This window comes from Dryobates pubescens, chromosome 25 (assembly GCF_014839835.1).
Source record: "Dryobates pubescens isolate bDryPub1 chromosome 25, bDryPub1.pri, whole genome shotgun sequence".
Lineage (NCBI taxonomy): Eukaryota > Metazoa > Chordata > Aves > Piciformes > Picidae > Dryobates > Dryobates pubescens.
The window spans coordinates 8,014,293-8,035,831 of record NC_071636.1 but is presented as its reverse complement, the minus strand read 5'-3'; the positions used below and the strand labels follow the sequence as shown (position 1 = coordinate 8,035,831).

At 53.3% G+C, this 21,539-nt stretch overlaps 1 protein-coding gene across 1 annotated transcript; it reads right to left on the bottom strand.

Annotated features, from left to right (window-relative positions):
- Nucleotides 1–408: 408 nt before the first annotated feature.
- Nucleotides 409–21,157, bottom strand: HIP1R (huntingtin interacting protein 1 related). Its single transcript, XM_054173152.1, has 32 exons — nt 20,999–21,157; nt 16,012–16,075; nt 15,450–15,592; nt 15,055–15,111; nt 14,719–14,799; nt 14,461–14,537; nt 14,090–14,151; nt 12,529–12,669; nt 12,002–12,059; nt 11,839–11,914; nt 11,483–11,620; nt 11,338–11,396; nt 11,195–11,267; nt 10,645–10,828; nt 10,482–10,570; nt 10,065–10,181; nt 9,506–9,607; nt 8,521–8,715; nt 8,119–8,266; nt 7,718–7,804; nt 7,304–7,411; nt 6,900–7,036; nt 6,079–6,189; nt 5,898–5,956; nt 5,469–5,499; nt 5,280–5,342; nt 3,950–4,050; nt 3,187–3,292; nt 1,674–1,797; nt 1,459–1,520; nt 1,136–1,324; nt 409–1,047 (listed from the first exon to the last, which is right to left on the bottom strand). Exons 1-32 carry the CDS (start codon nt 21,089–21,091, stop codon nt 1,000–1,002), a joined length of 3,183 nt encoding a protein of 1,060 aa, XP_054029127.1. The 5' UTR covers nt 21,092–21,157; the 3' UTR covers nt 409–999.
- Nucleotides 21,158–21,539: the final 382 nt, after the last annotated feature.

Below are 21,539 nucleotides of genomic sequence, written 5' to 3'. Positions count from 1 at the left end.
TTCTCCCTGGCTGTGTCTCTCCACATCAGTAATTCCTTATTGCTGCAGAATTCTCCATCCCCTGGCTCCCATAAGCCATGGGCAGATTTAATTCTGCTAATTATCTTAAATAGAAAACATAATGCAACTGATCCCTTGACATTGCTGTAGTCATAAAAAATAGAAAAGGAAAAAAAACACGATAAAATAATGTTTGTATCCTTATTGCCAGTGTGTGTGCCAGGAACTGCTTTTTCATAGGCTTGTTAAGGTTGGAAAAGACCTCTAAGATCATCAAGTCCAACCATCAATCCAACACCACCAGGCCAACTAAACCATGTCACAAAGAGCCATATCTGCACAGGTTTTTAAACATCCCAGGGGTGGGGACTCCCCCCGCCCCAGCAGCCTGTTCCAAGGCTGGACCACTCTTTCAGGAAAGATATTTTTCCTAATCTCCAGCTTAAATCTCCCCTGGCACAATCCTTGTGCCGGTTAAGGTGAAGGTCTCCCTCCACCCTCTGGGCTACTCCATCGCCCAAAGTCAAATTAGTCCTCAGGCTGAAAAAGAGGAATTAAAAAAAGATTGCAAGAAAAGCCCAGCAGTTTCCTACTTTAAAAACAGTTCACAGTTCTTTGAAAGAGTCTGAGCAGTACAGTAGAGAGCTACATTTACTGAAAACTTCTAGTGCTGAGAAAGTGTGAAAAAAAAAAACAAATTCAACCCAAATGAACCCCAAATTAAATTAAACCAGGAGAGGTGGTTGGCAGACTGGGAGGAGAAGGAAGAGGAAGAAAAGGAGAGGGAGAAGGGCATCCTGCTCTGTTCAGGGAGCCAGCAGGAGCCCCTCTGCTCGAAGGAGAAGAACTGAGTGAAGAAAATAAAATAAAAATAAAATATATTTTAAGGGGAAAAACCCAACATCCAGGTTTGCAGGCTGGGCGGCGAGGAGTCCCCCGCACGTGAAGGCACACCAGTGCCAAGGCAACGGCAGCTGCTGGAAACCCAACCAGCCCCTGCTAGAAGTTCGCCCTGTGAGGTGGGTACGTGCCAGCGTCTCGCTCGGGCTGAAACAAGATGGGGATAAAACAAACTATCAGTCACTTGTGCTGTAAACATGTCCCACCTTGTCCATTGATCCTCTGAGGACCCTACCTCACTGTGCCCAGGCTTCTGGGCCAAGGGGGGCTTCTTAAGGATGCCTCGTCTGGGGGCTGGCGCCGGTTTCGCCTCCCCGTCCTCTGTAGTGTCATAGGTCCCGGCCAGGGCATAGTGCTGCTTCCTCAGCTCGCCCAGGCGCACCCGCTCCCCCTCCAGACGCTTCTCCAGCTCCAGCACCTTCACCTGCACCCAAACAGCCATTTTGATCATGATCTCCCCTGCCAGCACCACGCTGGAGGGGTGAAAGGGATCTCCTTGTACAGATCTGGATCAGGGGGCGAGGCACAGCAGCACCCAATCCATCCTCATGGCCATACCTGTGTTTCCATCTCTTCCTTCTTCAGCTTAATAAGGGACATGCCTGAAAAGTCCATGGTGTCTGTGAAGAAAAGTGGGGAGGGTCGTCGCTAAGCACACTCCCTGCAGAGGATCCTTGCATGAACTGAAGCCAGATAGGCACCTTGGGGTGTCCTCAAGGCTGGAAAGGGGTTTGGTTGGGTTTTTTATCCCTTTTCCTCAAAAAAGCCCTCACCTTTCTCCTCGATCTGCTCTTGCCCTGACTTGGTGGAAGCCACCACATTAGCTGCCATCTCATTGACGTTGCGCGAGCACTCCTGGAGCCGGATCAGGTTCTTGCTGCTCTTCTCAGCTTTCACCTGCAAAGAGCACAGGGGTGACTACAGGTCCCCACCATGGCACCTCTGCACTGGTGCTCACTGGCTCAGGGGAGACCCCCAAGCAGCCACGTTCTATTAGAGCAGAGATATTCAGTACCCCATATCAGAACAGTTCTTGGGTGTGAAAACCTGGGGGTGGAAAGGATGGACAGACAGATTGACACATAATTAGCCTTGACAATCCCATCACTGCCAGACAAGATGACTCCTCCAAAGCCTTTCAAGCCCGGGGACACCAAACCAGTTCTGCTCCCACCTGAGCCAAGCACACACAGATAAACAGCACAGGTGCAAAGGTTTGTTTGGTGGTGTGTTTTTTTTTTCTTCTAGCAATGGTCTTCATTTTCAAACCATCTGCTGTAAAAAGCAGAACGGGTTTCCCTCCCCCTCAACCTGCCTCTTCATCTGCTCATTGAAACCTCTATCCACTGCTTTCGCCCCCGCCAACAAGAAAGGGGGCCAGGACTAAAATCCATCATTTTGAGTGCTGGCTCCTGCAGTTGCTTATTTAGGATTTCTTGTTAGTTATTAACATTTTTTTTTTTACATAATCAGCTTGACAGGAGGAAGACAGACAGGAGGTTTTACACATCTTCATCTCCAAGGCAAGTCCTGCTAGGTGTGGGAATATTAATGCAGGTGAAGACATATGGATTGGAATCACAGACTGACTTGAAGATAGTCAGAGCTTCCTTTCCTGCAGGGTGAGGGAAGTGACTCTCCCCCTCTACCCTACTCTCATGAGACCCCCCCCACCTGGAGTACAACACCAGTTCTGGAGGCCCCAAAACATGAAAGACATTGAACTGTTGGAGCAGGTCCAGAGGAGGCCACAAAGTGTGTTCCAGCCCTATGGGAACAGGCTGAGAGTCAGGGCTGTTTACCCTGGAGAAGAGAAGGCTCTGGGGAGAACCTATAGTGGCTTTCCAGTACCTGAAGGGGACCTACAAGACAACTTCTGACAAGAGCTAGTAGTGATAGGATGAGGGGGAATGGCTTTAAACTGGAAGAGGGGAGATTTAGACTGGAGAGCAGGAAGGCATTCTTTACAGTGAGAATAGTGAGATAGTGGAACAGGTTGCCCAAGGAAGTTGTGGAGGCCCCCTCCCTGGAAGCGTTCAAATCCAGGTTGGATGGGACCTTGAGTAGCCTGGTCTAGTGAAAGGTGTCCCTGCCCGTGGCAGGGAGTTGGAACTAGATGATGTTTAAGGTCCCTCCCAACCCAAACCATTCTAGGATTCTATGATTCCTCCCAGCTCTGGGAAGAGACTGCAGGACAGGTGGACAGGATGGCTGTATGCTATCACCTGAAAGCACACTGTGGGAACAAAATGACTTAAAAGATGACAATCTTGCTGGGATACTCACCTTGGAGGCTGCCACCAGCTGGGCTGTGCTGGCAGCGATTTCGTGGGAGCAGACAATCAGCTCTTCGTATTTGCCTGTATGCAGGACAACTCTGTCTGCTGACTCCCTGAGTGACAGGTCAGAAGGGAGATGCTATTAGAGACACTCATCATGCACTATGGAGCAAGTGCAGATTATTTCTCTCCTGCTGTACCCTTAGAAATCAGTATCAGACCTCAAACCAGCAGCTTTGCCTGTAATTATTTAAAGCTCATGTACAAAGCTATTACTCAAAGCCCAGATCCAGAAGTTATGGATGGGTATAAAACATCAGCAGAGACAGGATTGTGTTTACGTAATGAAGTGGTTGAGACTTTTAAAGCTTTGCCCCACCCTCAATCCCCCAATTTCTGCATTGGCATGGAGATAGCCTGCCCTGATCCCAACCACTCCATCCACAAACATTTGAGCAGGAGCCAGGACATGGAGCATTCCCATTTTGCAAACAGGGAGGAACTGGTAGTCCCTGTTTCATGAGTGTGGTCTGACCCAGGCCACGATGCTCTGTATGGAATTATCAGTCATGGAATCAGAGTTATTCTGGTTGGAAAAGACCTTTATGGTTATTGTGTCCAACCATTGTCTAAGTCCATGCAGAGTCAGCAGGACAGTTTGGGTTATTGGGTGATGCAGAAGCGTGGGCCAGCACTGGAAACAGCACATGGAGCCATGTCTGGAGAGCACCCTCCCACAGCGGCCATGGGAGAGGTCCCAGGGTACTTACACGAGCTGTGTGGCTCCCCAGCCCACTGCCTTGGAGGCAGAGATCAGCCCTTCGGTCCAACGCGAGTTCTTGGCGTAAAACTCCTGAGTTGTTGCTGCCCCCTGTTGTTATGAGAATATTATGGCCTGTATCGACTTGTTTCTAATATAGAACAATCCATAAATCCATAAATCTATATAAAACATCCACATAAAATATAACAGTCATAAACTCCAACATAAAGGCATAAAATCAAGGGATTGGCAGCATTTCTGTGTCCTTCAGGCCCCTCTAACTGGCCTGCTAAAACACCTGTCAAGAAAAGTAGCTTTGGAACCCACAGACTGGAAGTTTGGGCTGGGTTAAATGCACAAGAGTTTGGGCCATTGTCTTCAGATGGACAAGGCTTTGGAAAGGTAACAGTGATGTGTGTGGAGAGCACAAGGCTGAGCAGCTGTGAGAGCCTATATCTTATCTCTCTCTTGATATGACTCAACAAAGATAAAATCACCTTTGCTGCTTGCCCAGACAATAGCTGATGTGTATTGGGCAGAGCCACTGGAATGACTCTAGGGAAGGTGCATAGATAAGGATTGCTCACGAGACTGCAGCTGTCCTAGAAATGGGCAAAGACCACTGCAATGGATACTCTCTGGAATACACATACCTAAAAACTGTATAAAAGATCTGAGCAACTACTGGCTCGGGGAAAGAAAAACACAGGAGAAGGAAAACACAGAATAAAAAGACCTGGACAATGCCACTGAGAAGGAAAACACGAGAGAAGGAAAAGCCCAGGGCAATGCTGCTCTGAAGAAAAACGGAGAGAATACCAGGACAGAGACATCACCATGTAGCCTGGAAAAAGCAGACCAGGAGGAACCCTCTCTCCATGTCCTAAGCTCTGCCTGCTGTAACTCATGGAGCTGCAAATAGGCTGCTCAGAGGACAGTATCTCTTCTACAGCCAAAGCTATAGCACCTTTCCTCCACAGACTCAAACTGTCTTGGGGGGTGAGGGGTGTGGTAATATAACTCCTTTCCTCTTCTCTCTCCTTCTTCTCTCTCTCTCTCTTCTCTCTCTCCCCTTCTGATCCATCCACTTTATTTGTGCAATAGTCTAGCTGTTGGTATTTCGGCCTCGTTTGTGCCTCTAATTTCATGACACGGGAATATTCAAAAGAACTGAGTCTCTTCCCCTCTCTGGACCGAGACAGCAGCCCATCTCCAGTAGGTGGGAATGTCAGAGTACCACTAACACAGGAAACTGTGAAATCCAGCATGTTTCTCCAAACTCTGGGAAATTCTCCCACACCTCCTGTTGATGCAGAGGGGTGCAGGGAAGCACTTACCCGGCCACTTTCTACTATCTCCTTCTGCAGGTTTGTAGATGTCAATACAAGAAGTCTAATAGCCTGGAACGAAGGAAAAGAGGTGCTGGGGTTTGATGGGGATTTTATAGAGAAGAATCAATGCTGTCAATGATAGAAGTTTGTTTTGTACCATCTTTGATGCCCTAGATAGGTTTCTGCAGTACTGACCTTCATGAGGTCCGTGCAGGAGTTCAGAATCCTGCAGGGAAACAAGAGAAAAGTGTTCAGCATTCTTCAACACTGCATCCAGGGAAGAAGGCTTTGGCTTCAAATAGAAAATGGGTCTCTGATGGAGACCAGCCAGCCTGCAGGTTAGTTCACCAGCTCCCTAGGCAGCCTGTTCCAATGCCTGACCACACTTTCAGCAAAGAAATTTTTCCTAATATCCAAACTAAGCAGCTCACAAAGCATCTGCAAACAGTTGGCTGAGGCATGCAAGATGAAGGTCCACCCTTCTAAAGAGAATTTTGTGCTCAGTGTGAGGTTGATGCAGCACCAAGGCACACACAGGGCTTTGGAGCAGAGCACAGCCCAGCAGGTATGGACATGTAACAGAAACCTACCCATGGCTGTCGCAGACAACCCCCCAAAACTCACCGCTCATTCACTTCAAGCTTAACACCAGAGCTCTCGTTTCTGGCCTGGCTCATCATCTCCTGTTGGGAAACACAAGAGGAAGAAGGTTTGGATGTCATGTTGTGGTAAGCAGGGTGGAGGAGAGATGGACATTTTGCTGCCCCAAGGCACCCAAATGGCTCACCCTGCAGCCTTGTCTCACCTCTATCCGCCTGACAGCATCCTCAATTGCCTCTGAAGTGGAGGCCATCTCCTTCTCAACCATGTCTCCCAGCTCTTCTTGCTTGATGTCTAAGCTCTTGGGCCTTAGCTCCTGTCAGAGGAGGGAGCAGCAGCCAGGAGGTTTTAGGCAGAGGGAGAGAACCAAGGTATTCAACCTCTTCCCCCACCCCCGAGTATCTGCAGGAGCAACATTCTGCAGACCAGCACGTGTGCCACCAACTGGCAGCAAGCATTACTCAGAGGTAAGAAATGCCCCAAATCAAGGTGATAAAACTTGATCACAGGAGCAGTTTCAGCAGGGCATGGCTCTGGAGTGCTGATGGCCTTTGAATGAACAGTGGTTTCATGGCAAAAACTAACAGGGGCTTTACGAAAAGAAGTATCTGAATGTTGAGAAGTTTTACTCTGCAGAGGTTACTGGGATGAAAAACTTCAGCTGAGGGTCACTGTCTCTATGCACCACCAGGAAGGGTCTCAGCACTCAGAAGCTGAGATGGCTCAAGGAAAGCACTACAACCAGTGGGTATGGGAGATGAACCACCCCAAAGCACTCACTCCAACCCAGCAGCTCCCATTTCAGCTCTGAACAATGAGGAAAGCCATGGTCTGACTTGTTTCTGAAAAACAAGCTGTCCATCAAGGTGCAGCCAGAGGCTGCAAGCAAACATCCCTGCCTGACCAACGGAGACATCTTACTGCACAACTGCCTGCTTTGCTTTCTGCTTTAGGAAATACCAATGCCAGCAAATGACCCTGCCAGCCCTGAGTGGGAAGGTGGGAGCACTGGGCTCCATCTCCTACCTGGGCTAGCTGCAGGACCCCCTGCAGTGCCCGTCGCACGTCCCCCAGCTGTGCATGCCCCAGGGTCTGCTTGTCCTTCAGCTCACCCAGGTAGTCCAGGCTCCGCTGCCCGCAGTCCCGGCACGTCTCCATCAGCCCTGGGGAGACAACGGGTCAGTGCCAGGCCCCTTGCTGGGCAAGGGGTCCCTCTCTCCCAGCCCTGCCACCCTCCTCTTCCTCCTGCCTTTGGCCACAGAGATGATGCTGAGCATCAGCAGCATCCAGCAAATTTCTTGCAGAAGAGCATAAAATGGTACCCAGGAGCATGCCCATAGCTGGCTCCCAGAGAAGAAGGTTTTGGCACAACCTCCCCAAAAATAAGCCCCACGAACACAAAACCCCACAACGCCCACTGCACCACTCACGGTCAGCGTGGTCGGTGGGAGCCAGGTGGGACGTGGCGCTGCCATTCACGATGGTGTCAGCCGTGAGGTGTGCGAAGAGGGCCAGAGCCCCCACAAGCCCTGCAGCATCTGCCAGAGAGAGGATGTGGTCAGGCACTGCCAGCCCAGGGCACCCCTTGCCATTTCCTGAGGGATGCAATCCATCCTCAAAAGCAAGGACCAATATAAGAACTTGAAGAGGTTGGTATTGGCCCCTCCCTCCAGCTTGCAGATGGCTCCCCAAATGAGTGCATGGGAACCCACCAACTCCATCTGCCATGTCACTCCATTACCAGGGTACTGCACGCTTGCTGATGGCCCCAGAGCAGCTGAGGGCTGCTGGATGCATAAAAATAAAAGGTGCAAGCAATGCCACTGGTCCCCAGCCCCAGGTACCTGCCATGGAGGCCACGTACTGCGCGTGCCCATTCTCCAGGGCATCCGTGGATTCCAGCGCTGCCTGTGCCCGGCTGAGCAGGTAATCTGCAAGGAATTTAGCTTCGTTAGCGTGGTCAGGCTGCCAAGGGTCTGAACAAGCACAAGTGATGACTCCATGAGGAACCACTGAGTGGAAGACCAAGATAACAGAGGTCCTCATGACCCTGGCTGGCAAACAGCACTGAAATCTGAGCAAAACAGTGCTGAGAACTAAAAATTCATTCCTGGGAAGTCTACCCCCAATCTGTTTGGGCGTGATATTTGGTAGGAGAAAATGCCTGGGGGATGCTGAGATGCAATGTTATCCATCTTGGATGAAGAAGGGACTGTAGGTTGAGCAATGGTCAGGTGAGATGTACCTGGGGAGCTGGTGCAGCGGACATGCAACGGGTCATCCAGCTTCGCCACCGCATCACGAAGGATATCCTCTGCCTCCCGCACCGTCTCCTGCAGGATGTTGAACTGCTCATCCAGCAGTTTCTGCTGCAAGCTCTGCTCCTGGTTGCTCTGTGGGATGGGAGGAACAGGTGAGTGGCACAACTGGGACACAGGATGCCCAGCACCATGGCCCCATCACTTGCATATCCCTAGGGAGCCCCTTTTCAGGATTAGGCCGAAGAATCCCATTATGGCTGATGCAGGTCATATCCCACCAGCTACACCGATGATGGGCCAGCTGAACCATCACAACTGCTCAGCACCCCCCAAACACGTCTTGCCATGGAGAGCAGTGGTAGCTGGCTCTCCACACAGCACCATACCTTCTCCAGGAGCCTGCCCTGCAGCTCACAGATCTCCCTCGTGGCCTTGTCTGCCTCCTGGCTCAGCTGCAGCTCCTTCTCCTCAACGAGGCCACGCGTGGAGAGCAGCTCGCACTCCTTCTCACTCACTGACCGCCTCAGCACCTCCTTCTCGGTCTGCAGGGCTTCCACCTGGGCACTGAGCTCTGCACCTGCCTGCCAGCACCACCAGGAGAGCTCTGTCACCCAGCTGTCACCACATCATGGGCCCAACAGTTACACATGGGGGAACTGAGGACATGCCCAGCTCATGACACTGATGGGGTGGATCTGCATTCAGCCCTATCACAGCTCCCTAGGCTGCTTTTCACAACTTTGGCTTGCCCATGGTGGCAGGCATGTGGTCTTGAGAGGCCTCACCTTGAATACTGTGTTCAGTTTTGGTCCCCTCACTACAAGAAGGACATTGAGGTCCTTGAGCACATCCAAAGTGCAACTAGGCTGGTGAAGGGCTCTGAAGACAAGTTCTATGAGGAACAGCTGAGGGAACTGGGGTAGTTTAGTCTTCAGAAGATAAGGCTGAGGAGAGACCTCATCTCCTTCTACAACTACGAGGTTGGAGTGACATGGAGGTCAGTCTATTCTCACATGCAACAAGCGACAGGACAAGAAGAAACAGCCTCAGATTGTGCCAAAGAAGGTTCAAGTTGGCTATTAGGAAAAACTTCTTCCCAGAAAGGGTTCTCAGGCATTGGAGCAGGCTGCCCAGGGAGGTGGTGCAGTCACCATCCCCGGAGGTATTCAAAAGATGCATGGATGTGGTGCTGAGGGATGTGGTTTAGGGGTAGTAGTTTAGCAGTAGTGGTGGGATTGTGAGCACCAGGCAAGCACTTGGACTTTATGATCTCAAGGGTCTCTTTCAACCTCAGCAGCTACATGATTCTATGATTCTAGGACAAGGACTTAGGAAGAGGATTTGAGGGCATCCTGTACCCCAGCCTTGTACCTGCTTGGCGTGGCTGAGCGAGCGCTGCGCCTGGTCCAGCTCATGCCGGCGGGCATCCAGCTCCTGCCTCAGCTGCTCCATCTGCACACTCTGGTCCTCCAGCTGCAACCACACATCAGGGGGTCAGACGCTGCAAACACACTCTGGCCTGGTTTGGCACAGGCACACAACCAGGGTGGTGGGAAGGAGCCTGGCCAAGTTTTGCAGGAGGGGTTTTGAGGGTTTGAGGGGGATGTCCTGGAAGGGCTCCTTTGCCAAAGACAGGAATCTGGGGAGCAGCCCCTAGTTTGGGTGCCAGAGAATGGAAGCACCCAAACCCATCAATTTGCACTGCAGCATTTTCTTTGGGGGAAAAAAAGGCAGATTTGAGCAGAGGGAATGAAGCATGCATTAATTAACACCCTCCTGAGGAGCCAGGGCAGCTCTTTCCAGGGTCAGGGACCACCACCAACCACCGCCACCACCACTTGCACCCAAACTATGACCAGCCCTCGTGTTTGCTGTGCTGGGAAGGGCTCAGTGCCAGAGCAAGGAAGGATCCCAAGCTATGCCAGCTCACCTTCATCTCAGCCTCCCTCTTGACCTGCTCCACCTGGAAGGCCAGCTGCTCCTTGACCCGTGCTACCTCCTCCTGGCTCTGCTGTGTGACCGTCAGCTGCTTGGCAGTGTCAGCATTCTGCACAGACATGGGGATTACTGAGCATTTAGCGTGGGGACCCTCGCTACAAACATGCTCATTCTGCCCAAATTCTGGCTGGGGGCGTAGCCTGGAGATGCTTTTTTCACAGCATCCAAAACAGTGACCTGCAGTGGACCGTTATTCAAGGGGTGCACCCCACTCAGTGCTCTGGGCTCCCTGGGTACAGGATGATGGGACCTATACAGAGTGGGGTTGGGCAAGCACAAGGCACACTTGGTGGTGGCAGAGGAACAAAGGCAGTGATTGGTCCCCAGCTGGTGCAGGCATCAGCATTACCTTCCTCAGGAGCTCGGCATGTGTGTTGATGAGCTCACTGTGCTTCTCCTTCAGCTTCGTGTAGCGGATCTCAGTGGCGTTGGCTTTCTCTGGATGGGGCAAGAAAGAATCAGCAACCCTGGTGCAGGTGTCCCTCAGATGATGGGTGCTGTAGGGCACCTACTTTCTGCTTCGGCGCAGAGCCGCTGGGACCTGTCGCTGTCCTGCTTCACCTTCTGCAGCCTCTCCAGCTCATCCCGCAGCTGCTCATTGTCCACCAGTGCCTTCTGCTTCTGCTTGCGCTGCTCCTCCACTTCACCCTCCAGGCTGTTCACCTGTGCCTTGAGCTGTGTGATGTAGCGCTGAGCCTGTGGGACATCAACAGAGACTTGGGCACTGCCTGGTGTCTGTGCCAGCAATGATTCTGCCCTTCCCAACATTTCTGTTCAGGTGCCGGGCTGTGATTTGGGCAAAGCAGCTCCGAGATGCACAGGAAAGCTCTTGCCTTGGCTTCTGCAGCTGCTCTGTTCCCACAGCTAACAGCTGGCTGGGACAGCAAGGGACAGGTCTCACACACCTCCACCCCACCTCTATCAGAATTAAGGTTCTGGCACTGGAAGAGGTCCCAAAACACAGTGTTGGGTGTCAGAACCTTGCTATTGCTGCATTCCTTTGGGGTTTCCATGCTACAGCACCAAAACCCATCCCAATTTCCCACACTGGTGAAGTTTTACCTCTAGTTTAATCTTCTCCATCTCTGCATGGAGCATGTCCACCTCCCTCTTCAGGCTCTCGATCTGGGCATCCCTGTAGAGAAAGACATGTTGGTCCCACGTGGCAGTGAGTGCCCCCCTCCTGCCACCATGGACTCTCATACCTGTCATCTCGAATGCCATTGGGTGGCCCAAAGGTTTGATCAAATATGTCTGAGGTGATCTGCAGAAGACAGAAAGTGTCAAGCTGAGCCAGGCTGTGGGTACCTGCCCCCTCCCATCCCAGGGTCCCTATCCCTGTGTTCCCACCTGTGGCTCTGTGGTAGAAGCTGTGCTGATCTCAATTAGGTTCTCTGTCTCTTCATCCTCAGGAGCCTCCTCGGGGATGACAACTACTGGCTTCACGTGCTCAGCCAGCGCAGACGCCCGCAGGAAGTTTGGGGGGCTCTGCAGGGACAAGAAGTCGTGGTGGCATCACCTGGGGTTTTGGGGACTGTCACAGCAGATCACCAAGGCGAGGGAGGCAGCTGCCCCCTGCTGCTGAGATGGGCCAGTGTGTCCCTCTGCAGCATCCCTAGACCCCAAACCCGCCCATGGGGACATCATTTTGCACTCTGAACCCACAGGCTCTCCAAAGCATCACGGACGACCAAGTGCCACCATACCTCCGGCAGGCGGGGGATCTGGATGAGCCGCTTGAAATACAGCATGTCAGATGCTTTCTTAAAGAAGTTTTTGAGGCTGGAAAGGGGAGAAAGAAAAACTGCTCATGGTGGGGGCTTGGCAGGAGGAAAGGGACCCTGCCACCCCACCTCATCCCTGGGTTACCTGCGAAACTGCTCATGGAAACGGTCTCGGTGGCCCTGCAGCGTGTCAGACGGCAGACCTGGGGTGATGGAGAGGGGAGGCAGTTGTGACCGATCTGGTGCTGCAAATTTATACACAGCACCTGGATTGCTCCAGACACAAGTCAGTGAGGTGAAGACCAGGTGGGTGTGAGATGGGAATGGTCAGGACAGGAATGGGGTGTCCCTATCCCTGGTATAGGTACCAGGGATGTGGCACAGTGAGAGGTGGGCCCAGGAACCCCAAAACACCCACATGAGGCCCCTGATGCTGTACTGCCCAGCAATCCCATGCAGGGGGCTTCAAAGCACATTAGTTTGAATTCATCAAGGACAAGCCCTTCTACTTCCTTCATCTGGACATCTATGTGGGATGGAGCAGGTCTTCTTAGAGCCCAGCTGGGATACTGGGACATGGTAGTGGATGTACCCATCCACACATCCCTGAGAATCCAGACAGAAATCTGACCTGGGCAAAGACCAGCACAGGGCACATCCCCAGTAACTCACAGGAATGCAGCTTGAACATCAGCTTCACAGCATAGTGGTAGAGATGGCTGCAGTCCTGGATGACCTGGATGAGGGGGGCCAGGCGGCATTGCACGGCTGACATCTGCGAGACTGCCATCGAGGTGTTGAGCTGCCTGAAAACTGAAGGTTTGAGCGTGGTGAGGTGCTGGTTTGCAGAACCATCCTGCTCCAGGCCATTTGGCTTGATCATTAACCATGATGGATGAGGTTTTGCCAGGACACAGGGTAAATGTCAGGGTTGGTGCCTGTCCTGTCCCACTGAGCTGGGAACAGCACCCCGCAAGGAAATGAAATGCCCAAAGGGAATGTGGCAGCAGAGGGAAGGGATGCTCAGCTCTGCCCACAATACCCTGACCCCAAAAAAAGAGGGATTTAACCCTGGGATGATGCAAAGGCAGGACAGGTGCCCTCAGGAGCTGCTGCTGCGTGACACAGCCAAGGCAGGCAAGCAGTTTTGCTCTGCTCTGTTTAATCATGCCAGGAGAGGATCGCAGGGCAGGGGACAGCCCGCCGGCACCATAACCTCATCTGCCCTGGCTTGGAAACAGATCCCTTCCCTTGGCAGAAATCCAGCCAGCATATCCACTGTGGCTTCTTCCCTGCTCAGCTTTAAAGTATTTATGAATATAAATTCTCTGTATAACTGGGTCAGGAGGAGAAGCAGGAGGCTGTGCAGGCTCTCCCACTGTGCCCTGTTTTCCAGGGCAGCTCTGTGTTCCTGACTTCCTCAGGAGGAAGAACCACAGCATTTTGAAGCCATCTAAAAATTCCTCAAGAAGGAGGTGAGAGAAGCAAACCCAGGCAGGGACCTCCAACCCTCTCTGGAGATATTTCAAAGAGGGGAAATGAGCATTTAGACTGAGGTACAGCCCCATCCTCTGCCTTGGGGGGACAGAAAGGATTTGGGTAACATGATGCACTTGTCTCCAGGAACAGAGGACAGACATTGTCAGGGTCAGTCTCTTCTCCCAAGGAACAAGCAATAGGACAAGAGGAAATGGCCTCAAGTTGTGCCAGGGAAAGTTTGGTTTGAACATGAGGAACAATTTCTTCCCCAAAAGGGTTGGGCCCTGGGAACAGGCTGCCCAGGGCAGTGGTGGACTCCCATCCCTGGAGGGATTCAAAAGCCATGGAAATGTGGTGCTGAGGGACATGGTTTAGTGGTGACCTGGCAGTGCTGGGTAAACAGTTGGACTCAATGATCTTAAAGGTCTCTTCCAAACAAAACAGTTCTGTGACTGACGTGGCTGTACTAACACAAAATAAAAACATTTCAGAGCAGCACTGCTCTGGAAACAACACTCTGCATTGCTCAGGTGGGCTCAAACCAGCCATGCTCCTTAAGTATTTTCCTCCAACCACCTCCACAGAGCACCAGCAGGGGGAACACAGCTGAGAAACAACCTCAGAAACCTCACTGGAGGAGGAGGAAGGACCTGAGCCTCTGACCTCAGCCTCCCGGAACTCAATTCCTGACCAAAGAGTGAAACTATTGCTCAAGAGCCCCAGGGTAAGCGGGAGGGACCTGCCACCTCCTCACCTGACTCTGACAGCTTCAGCTCCCAGTCCAGGTAGTCGAACAGCTCAACTGTCAGCTGGAAGCTGCCAAAAAAAAACACAAACCACAACAAAACCTCATCACCTGGTGGTGGAGACATCCTTGCTCCAGCTGCCCATGCTTGTTCTGCGTGCCCACACCAGCAAGGACTCAAATTGAAAAGAATTTGGTGGCTTTGCTTCTGACATCTACACTTCTCACCACTCTGTGGGTGCAGGAGGAATCATGCACCATCCAACCAGTTTACAAACCACTGATGGCTGCCCCAATCAGGGGCATTAGGATGCTGCCAGCTGGGTGGCACAGAGCTAGTGACCACACACCAGTCACTGAACTCCTGCCAGGTCACTCACATGTTGTTCACGTCTGTCCCCGCAGTCTTTTCCAGCACCTCATCTGACACTTCGAGGGCTGGGGGAAACTCAGGATGCTTTATAAAAGAGAAAAAACCACAAATATATCAGTTAGCATAGAATCACTTTAATTTGAAAAGCCCCCTAAGATCAGCAAGTCCAACCAGTGCTGCTAGTATTTTTGCTGGTGTAACACACCCCTTAGCAAAGCCCCATCTCCCCCAGCATGCCAGGTGTGGAAGTAGCAGAGGGTCTCACCTTGATGTGGAAGGAGATCTTGGTAAGGAGAAGGCGTGTGTAGATGTTCACCAGCTGCCCATACCTGTCATGCAAATGTCCCTGCCAGAGGCACAAGGGGAAATGTGAACCCGGTGTGATGTGACCACATCCAGCAGAACCCATGCATGCTGGTGAACCTACACCAGCCCTACAGCTCTTGCACTCTTTCCTTCTGCCATGCACAGAACCATCACCCAGTGGGTTCAGAGATGGGTTATTTCAGGTGGTGCTTTGCTCTCCCTGTGCCCACGATGTTTTTCAGCACCCACCTCTGGACCCATCACAATGCACAAACCTTTGCTTCACTCCACTCACCCACAGGTCTCCTGTCTCTCTGATGTTGCTGCGGTACCTCTGGCAGTCCTGGAGGACCTGGAAACAAAAATGGGAGTGACTCAGCATGTGGGACTGGCACAGAGTTGGGCAAGCACCCACTACCCTGCTCTGAAGCTGGGCAAGAGAACGGATCTGGTCCCTTATGCCACTCCAGCTCTGGGAGATACTCAAGCCCTTCAACAGCCACCAGAGGTTGGGGTTTGAATGGAGAAGTTTCAAAGATGTGAGATAACAGCATGCTTTGTGGTGCCATGGCTTCAGACAGGTGACTGGGACAGGGAAGGAAACCCACCCTCTGCACAGAGGGACATCAAAAGCCAAAAATTTCCCCCCCACCAGTGATGCAGGAGAGAGGCTTCAGAAGGAACACTCACATTGGGGTGGCCATCGCGCAGGACCTTGTGTAGGACATGGCAGAACTTCCAGCTGAGGATGGCGCTGCTGGGCAGGGGTAGCCCGATGGCGTAGGACCAGAAGGTGAACGCTCCCTTCTCGTGGTGTGTCCCCAGGATGATCCCTTGCCCCAGTCAAGGCCAACCACAGATATATGGGAGCAGGGGACTGGCTGGGGACTATTCCTGTTCAGCTTTCATTAAAAAGGGGACATGCATTGAGCATCCCTCAGGCACAGAGACCAACAGTGCCATGCTGCACCTGCAGATAAAGCACCCCTGCACTTTTTTCTGGTGCACCCTCCCCTGCTGCAGGACATGCCAGGGCCCTTTGCATTTATTGCCCAAGAAACACAATTTTTTTGCACCACTTGTTTGTTTTTCCACTGATGGACAAACCTACACGATGCCGTTCCCCCACCAAGCTCTGCCTGGGTCTCCTGTCTCCCAAACCTCCGTGGCTGCCACCCCGTGGGGTGAAACACTTCCCAGCCCAGCACTGGATCTTCTCCATGCCATCCTGATGAGCTGATGGTAAGGATACGGCGGGCATGTTTCTCCTTTACTGGAGCTTCTTGTGTGTTTATGGCTTTGCTGATGCTGATGGCCTGCGAGAGGAGGAGAGAGTGGCCATCAGACCCCCGCGACCCTCATGGTCCCAAATCCACATCCCCCCAAAACAAAGACCTGGGAGTGCTGCAAGCTGGGAACAGCCTGGCCACCCAGTGCTTTTGGAGAATACCCTGAATTTTATAACACCTTTGTCACCTCAGAGCTGTCTCTGACACACCTAAAGAGGCTTTTTGTTCCCTGATCAAAGCAGCTCGTTAACACTCTCCATCCCCAACACAACCAGTTGGAGCTGGGCCATTGGAGCTGGGCCACTACCAGCTGTGTAGCCAATGCTCCCTCCTGTCCCAGGAAATAAATTCCTTCATTTTTGCAGCCTGAACTCAGTGCCATGCCCAGGGAGAACTAAAGCAAGACACTTAGATGCCAGATTCCAGGGTTGTTTGTCTAATCACAAGAAGCCTTTGAAGCAGGGGGTGGTGAGGTGGGTTTTCTGACAATGTTGCCCTGTGCAAACACAGCCCCCAGGCAAGAAGGGAGCAGCAGCCACGATGTTCATCTTGATGGAGCACAAATCCAGAGCGCTGTGACGGTCAGAGGAGGATTATCTGTATCAATATCTTAACGCGTTTGATCACAGCACTTTAAATGATGAGTTTGCTCCAAAAGAAGACAGGGGGCAGCTGTGTCTCCCATATGATGATGAGCTGCAAAACCAAATTGCTGCGATCAGTGAGGAACTTCCTTCTCCCCAGCTGTCCGCAGACTCAACTGAGATGCTTCATCCTTGCATGAGCACTGAGGCTGTGCCCACATCCACAAGCCCTTGGTCACCAGTAGAGGAAAAGGTCCCAGCTGGGAAGGCAGGAAGCGGCCCCGCCGCCAGCGCTCGTGCCGGAAGAGAAACCCAGTCCCTCCCTGCAGCCCCACAACCAGTAAAACCCTATAAAAGCCTTATCTCCCCTCCCAGGGAAAGCACCTGCTTGCACAGGGGACACCTCTGAATTGAGGCACGTTGCTGTGGGAGGAGGAACCCAACACCCAGGTATTGAATGCTCCTGGCTTATGCAGGGGGAACCGGACACTGCGCAGAAAGGGCAATGCCAAAGGTGTCAACATAATGAATCCACCCCAAACGAGCCCAAACCAGCTGTGCCTGTAGAATCATACAGTGGTAGGGGTTGGAGGGGACTGACAGAGATCATCAGGTCCAACTCCCCTGCCAAAGCAGGATCACCTAGGGCAGGTGACACAGGATCATGTCCAGATGCGTTTTGAAACTCTTTAGAGGAGACTCCACAATCTCTCTAGGCAGTCTGCTCCAGCTCTCCATCACCCTTACAGTAAAGAAGTTTTTCCTCATGTTCAGGTAGAACTTCCTGTGTTCCAGTTGGTGTCTGTTGCTTCTTCTTGTATCACAGGATACCACTGAAAAGTGTCTGGCTCCTTCTTGACACAGACTATGAGCTGTGCACAATAGCAACAAAACCACCATGAATATGTTCCAAAAAGTGAGCCTGTCCTAAAACAGCTGCTGGGCTTTTGCCCTTCCCGTGGTGGGGAAGCCCCAGTGTCACCCTGCCATGTGGGGCTGTAAAGCAGCAGTGGAGTTAAGCTGCTGACTTGCTGTAATCCTCTTACCCCGAAGGTTAACAAGTCTGGAGTGCCCAGAACAGGCACTTGCAGCACTGCCACCTCTCCCAAAGCACCCAACACCCAAAAGCCTGGAGCTGTCTCTGGAGGACAGGAGCTTGGCTGCTTGGTTGGATGTGGATAGGGCTGGGAACTAGCTGGCCTGTCTCAAAACCAGGCTGTAACTCTCATTGGTGCTGGTGAGTTATTGCCCATAATCTCATTTCCAGCCTGATCAGCCAAAATTCAGCCTGGGAGGTGGCAGAGAGGCTGGTTTCATCCTTGGTGATTCAGCATAGAGGTGCCAACTGAGCCATTTCACATCCAGCACAGAGGAGCAGACTTGTGCAGAGGCAGCCCCCAGCCCACCCATAGCACCACCATGATGAAGATGTCACATCCAGCATGGTCCCAAATAAACTACAGTGGCACCAAACCCTTGGGGCTGTTGGTTCAGGTGTTCTTTCACTGGATCCAGATTCCGGGCTGGCGAGGAGGTCCACGGAAAGGGGATGGTGGAATCAGCAACAGGCACAGGGCAATGTTGCAGCCCAGACACAAATGCCTTTAGGATGTCCCTGATGGCTGCTGGGATACGGAGGGTGGTTCAGAAATGGCAGATTCACCCTTGACTGCACCTCTTGAGACATCATCGGCACGTCTGGAGATGGGCAGGGCCCAGTTGTCACTGTGGGCACACAACCAGCCCATCAAAAGCCTCCATGCCACCTGCAGATTGATTCCCCATGATCACTGGGGAGCGGTACAGCCCCAGCCCCACTGACTTGGGGCAGGGTGTCTGACCCCAAACCTGTCCAGCCGCAGGCCATGGAAGCCCACATGGGTGCAGCCCACATGCTCACAGCCCTCACGTACCAAGCTGGTGACTAAAGCTGGGATCAAAGCGCCCAAATGAAGGAGCACAGTTTACATCCACCCCTTCTTTCCAGGCTGCTTTTAATTACGGCCTGATCCTCCCCGCCCACGTCTCCCCAGAGCCCCGGCATCCCGCGAGGCCACAATCCCCACCTGGCAGGTGGATGCCAGGTCCCGGCGCCATGCCATGGCGGGGAGTGATTTTTTTGGCAGAAGGCTCTCAAGCTGGAAACCTTCCCCAGCTGGGCGGCACAAGGGCTGTCGGATCAGCTGAACTGGAAACGGCTGCTCCGGAGTTCCTTGCCCTATGCTGCTGCTTCCCAAACTGCACCAGAAAAGCACCACTCAGCAGTCACACAGGCAGCACTCCTGGTGGCTCCACAGCTCGCTGGATTTCTAACCCTCTTGTTGAAGAAAAGGAAACAAACACTGGCTGCAGAAAAAGGCAAGCTTTGCCTCCTGCCAGGCTGCACAGTGAGTGTCTGCTGCAGGACGGTGGCTTCCCTCCTCTCACGTGTGGCCACTTCAAGGGGCATGTCTCCATCAAGCCAACTTGAGACCTCAAAAAAGCATTTTCAGGGAAAGTAGGTGACCTTCACATCACCCACAAGCACCTGGGATTGCACCAGGGCAGGCAACCCCTGTCTGCACCCACAGGCATTGCCCTGGCCCTCTCAAGAAGAGATGGGGTGCTTGATCTCAGCAGCAGCATTCTCAAGGGTGGTGTGAAATCCCTGGCCAGCAAAGGCACACAGAAGGAACACACCACTGGCACCCCTGCCATACAAAAGCAACCAGTGGCTGTCTCTGCAGCTGCTATAATTAGGCATAAATGGCAGATCAATACCCATGTACTGACATTGAAAGAGTTTTGCTCTAACCAGAAGCACTGCTATGGGAAACCATGATAGGAGAAAGCTCTTTTGGGACAGTTTTTAAGCAGTTCCTGGAGAAAAAAAAAGAAAGGTCAGTTCTGGGTGGTAAATGTGACCATCAACCAGCAAGCCTGGGGTTCAGCTCCAAGAGAGAGCAATCATGCACTTGCCCCATATGTGGCTCTGCCCAAAGCATCTCTGTGACTGCAAGTGAAGTTGCACCAATGCAGAGCACAACTCCCACCAAAAAAACCAAAACACCATGGAAGGGCAGGATGGAAGTGGTCCTGTCCGCCTGGCACAAGCTGCCCTTCGGCACATGAGGCAGTGCTGCAGCTGTAATTATTTATCAGCGGTGCCCAGCGGGGCGATTGAAGGAGACACGTCCGGAAGGAACCGGAATTGCCGGTTTTCTCGTGTTGCTCCCCAAACCCAACAAGCTCCATTTCCTACCCAGCATGGTCAAGCGAGACCGTGACCCCACAAGGCCCAAAATCACCACCTGCCTTTGCTGGTGCTCTCCAGGGCCAAACCAGCCCAGGGGTCAGGGAAGGACCAGCACAGGAATGGGGCAAAGAGGAACAATATCTGAGATGAACTGGCAGCCTGAAAATCCCGAGTGGTCAGAGAACGTGTGCTGGGAAGTCTCTATTACTTTTGCTGGGGCAGCCAGTGAGCTTGTCCTTCTGTCAGTCCCTAATTAATGTCCTATAATTAATTCATTTCCCACAAACCATACGCCAGCCCTGTCAGTGCCCAAGCACCATCCCACCCTACAGAGGCCACAGGGAGGGCCATGGACATCCCATCCAAGCTGGACCCACGGGGCACCAATGCATTCAGGCTTTGCTTTCTGTCACCCTCTCCGGGACCGGGCACTCCGATACCCGCAAGGACACCCCTCGTGTGACCCATCCCCGGTGCCAAACATCCCCGAGGTTCGCTGGGGCAGGTCGTGCTACCGCGGGGACTGGGTCCGGGGGGAGTGGCAGGGATGCAAAGATGCACGTTAGTGGAGCGGTGAGCACCGGGGGGACAACCCCGGGTTCCTGCCTACAGCGGCACCCGGGCTCGGCCGGAGCCATAAAACTTCCCGTGTTTGCTCACGGCCGTGTTTACCTGCCGATAAGGCCCGGGGGGGTTGCGGAAGAGAACACATACACGGTCTGCCCAGGGCTCTGCTGCCCACCGAGGGAGCGGCGCACAGCGGGGACCCAGCCCCGGTAGCCGGCCCAGGGGCAACGGGCCGGGCTGGTACCCACGCGGGACCATCCCGGGGCCGCGGCAGGAGGAAGCGGTAAGGCAGGTGGGGGTGGGGTAGCGGTGACGGACAGACGGAGGGGCGAGCGGACGAACGGACAGACGGATGGCGGCCGCGTTGCCCCACCGGGGGATCACCGGAGCCCGGTGGACACTCGCCCACCTCCCCCATCCCCTGAGAAGCTCCCACGTTCAGTGCGCCCCGAGGCGCTGCTCCGCGGACCGGACCGGGCCGGGCCAATCTTCAAACCCATACCGGGAACCGGAGCCGGTACCGGAGCAGCAGCACCACCAGCACCCCCCTTCTACTGCCCTTGCCTGATTCTTGTCGAACTGCTCCCGCTCCGCTTCCAGACTGTGGCCTCCGCGGCGGCTCAGCACCCGCGCCGGAACGCTCTTGATGCTGTTCATGGTGGGCCGCGCACCGGGCTCCGCGCACCGGGGCAGGCAGCGACCTCCCGCCGCCCGCCGGCCCCTCCCGGCCGCGCACTGCGCCGCGCTCCGCTCCGCAGCGCCTCTGCCGGCCGCGCACGGCCCCGCCCACCCGCACCCAGGTGGGAGCCCGGCGGCTCCGCTCCGGCCCCTCGCCTCTCGCCGGGCGAAAGACGGGGAGGCCCTACCCAGGATCCACAAGCCCAGGTACGCTGCAGCAACGGCCGCAACGGTTCATCTTGCTGCAGGGTTGTAGTGCTGAGGGACATGGTTTAGCACCAGACTTGGTAGTTAGATCGTGGTTGTATGCGGTGATCATAAAGGTCTTTTCCAATCAAAGGGATTCTTAGGATTTTCTCTTCCCCCTCTGCTACAGTTTGCTGTTCTCCATCCTACCAGCAGAAGAAACTCTTTCTTCATCCTTCTC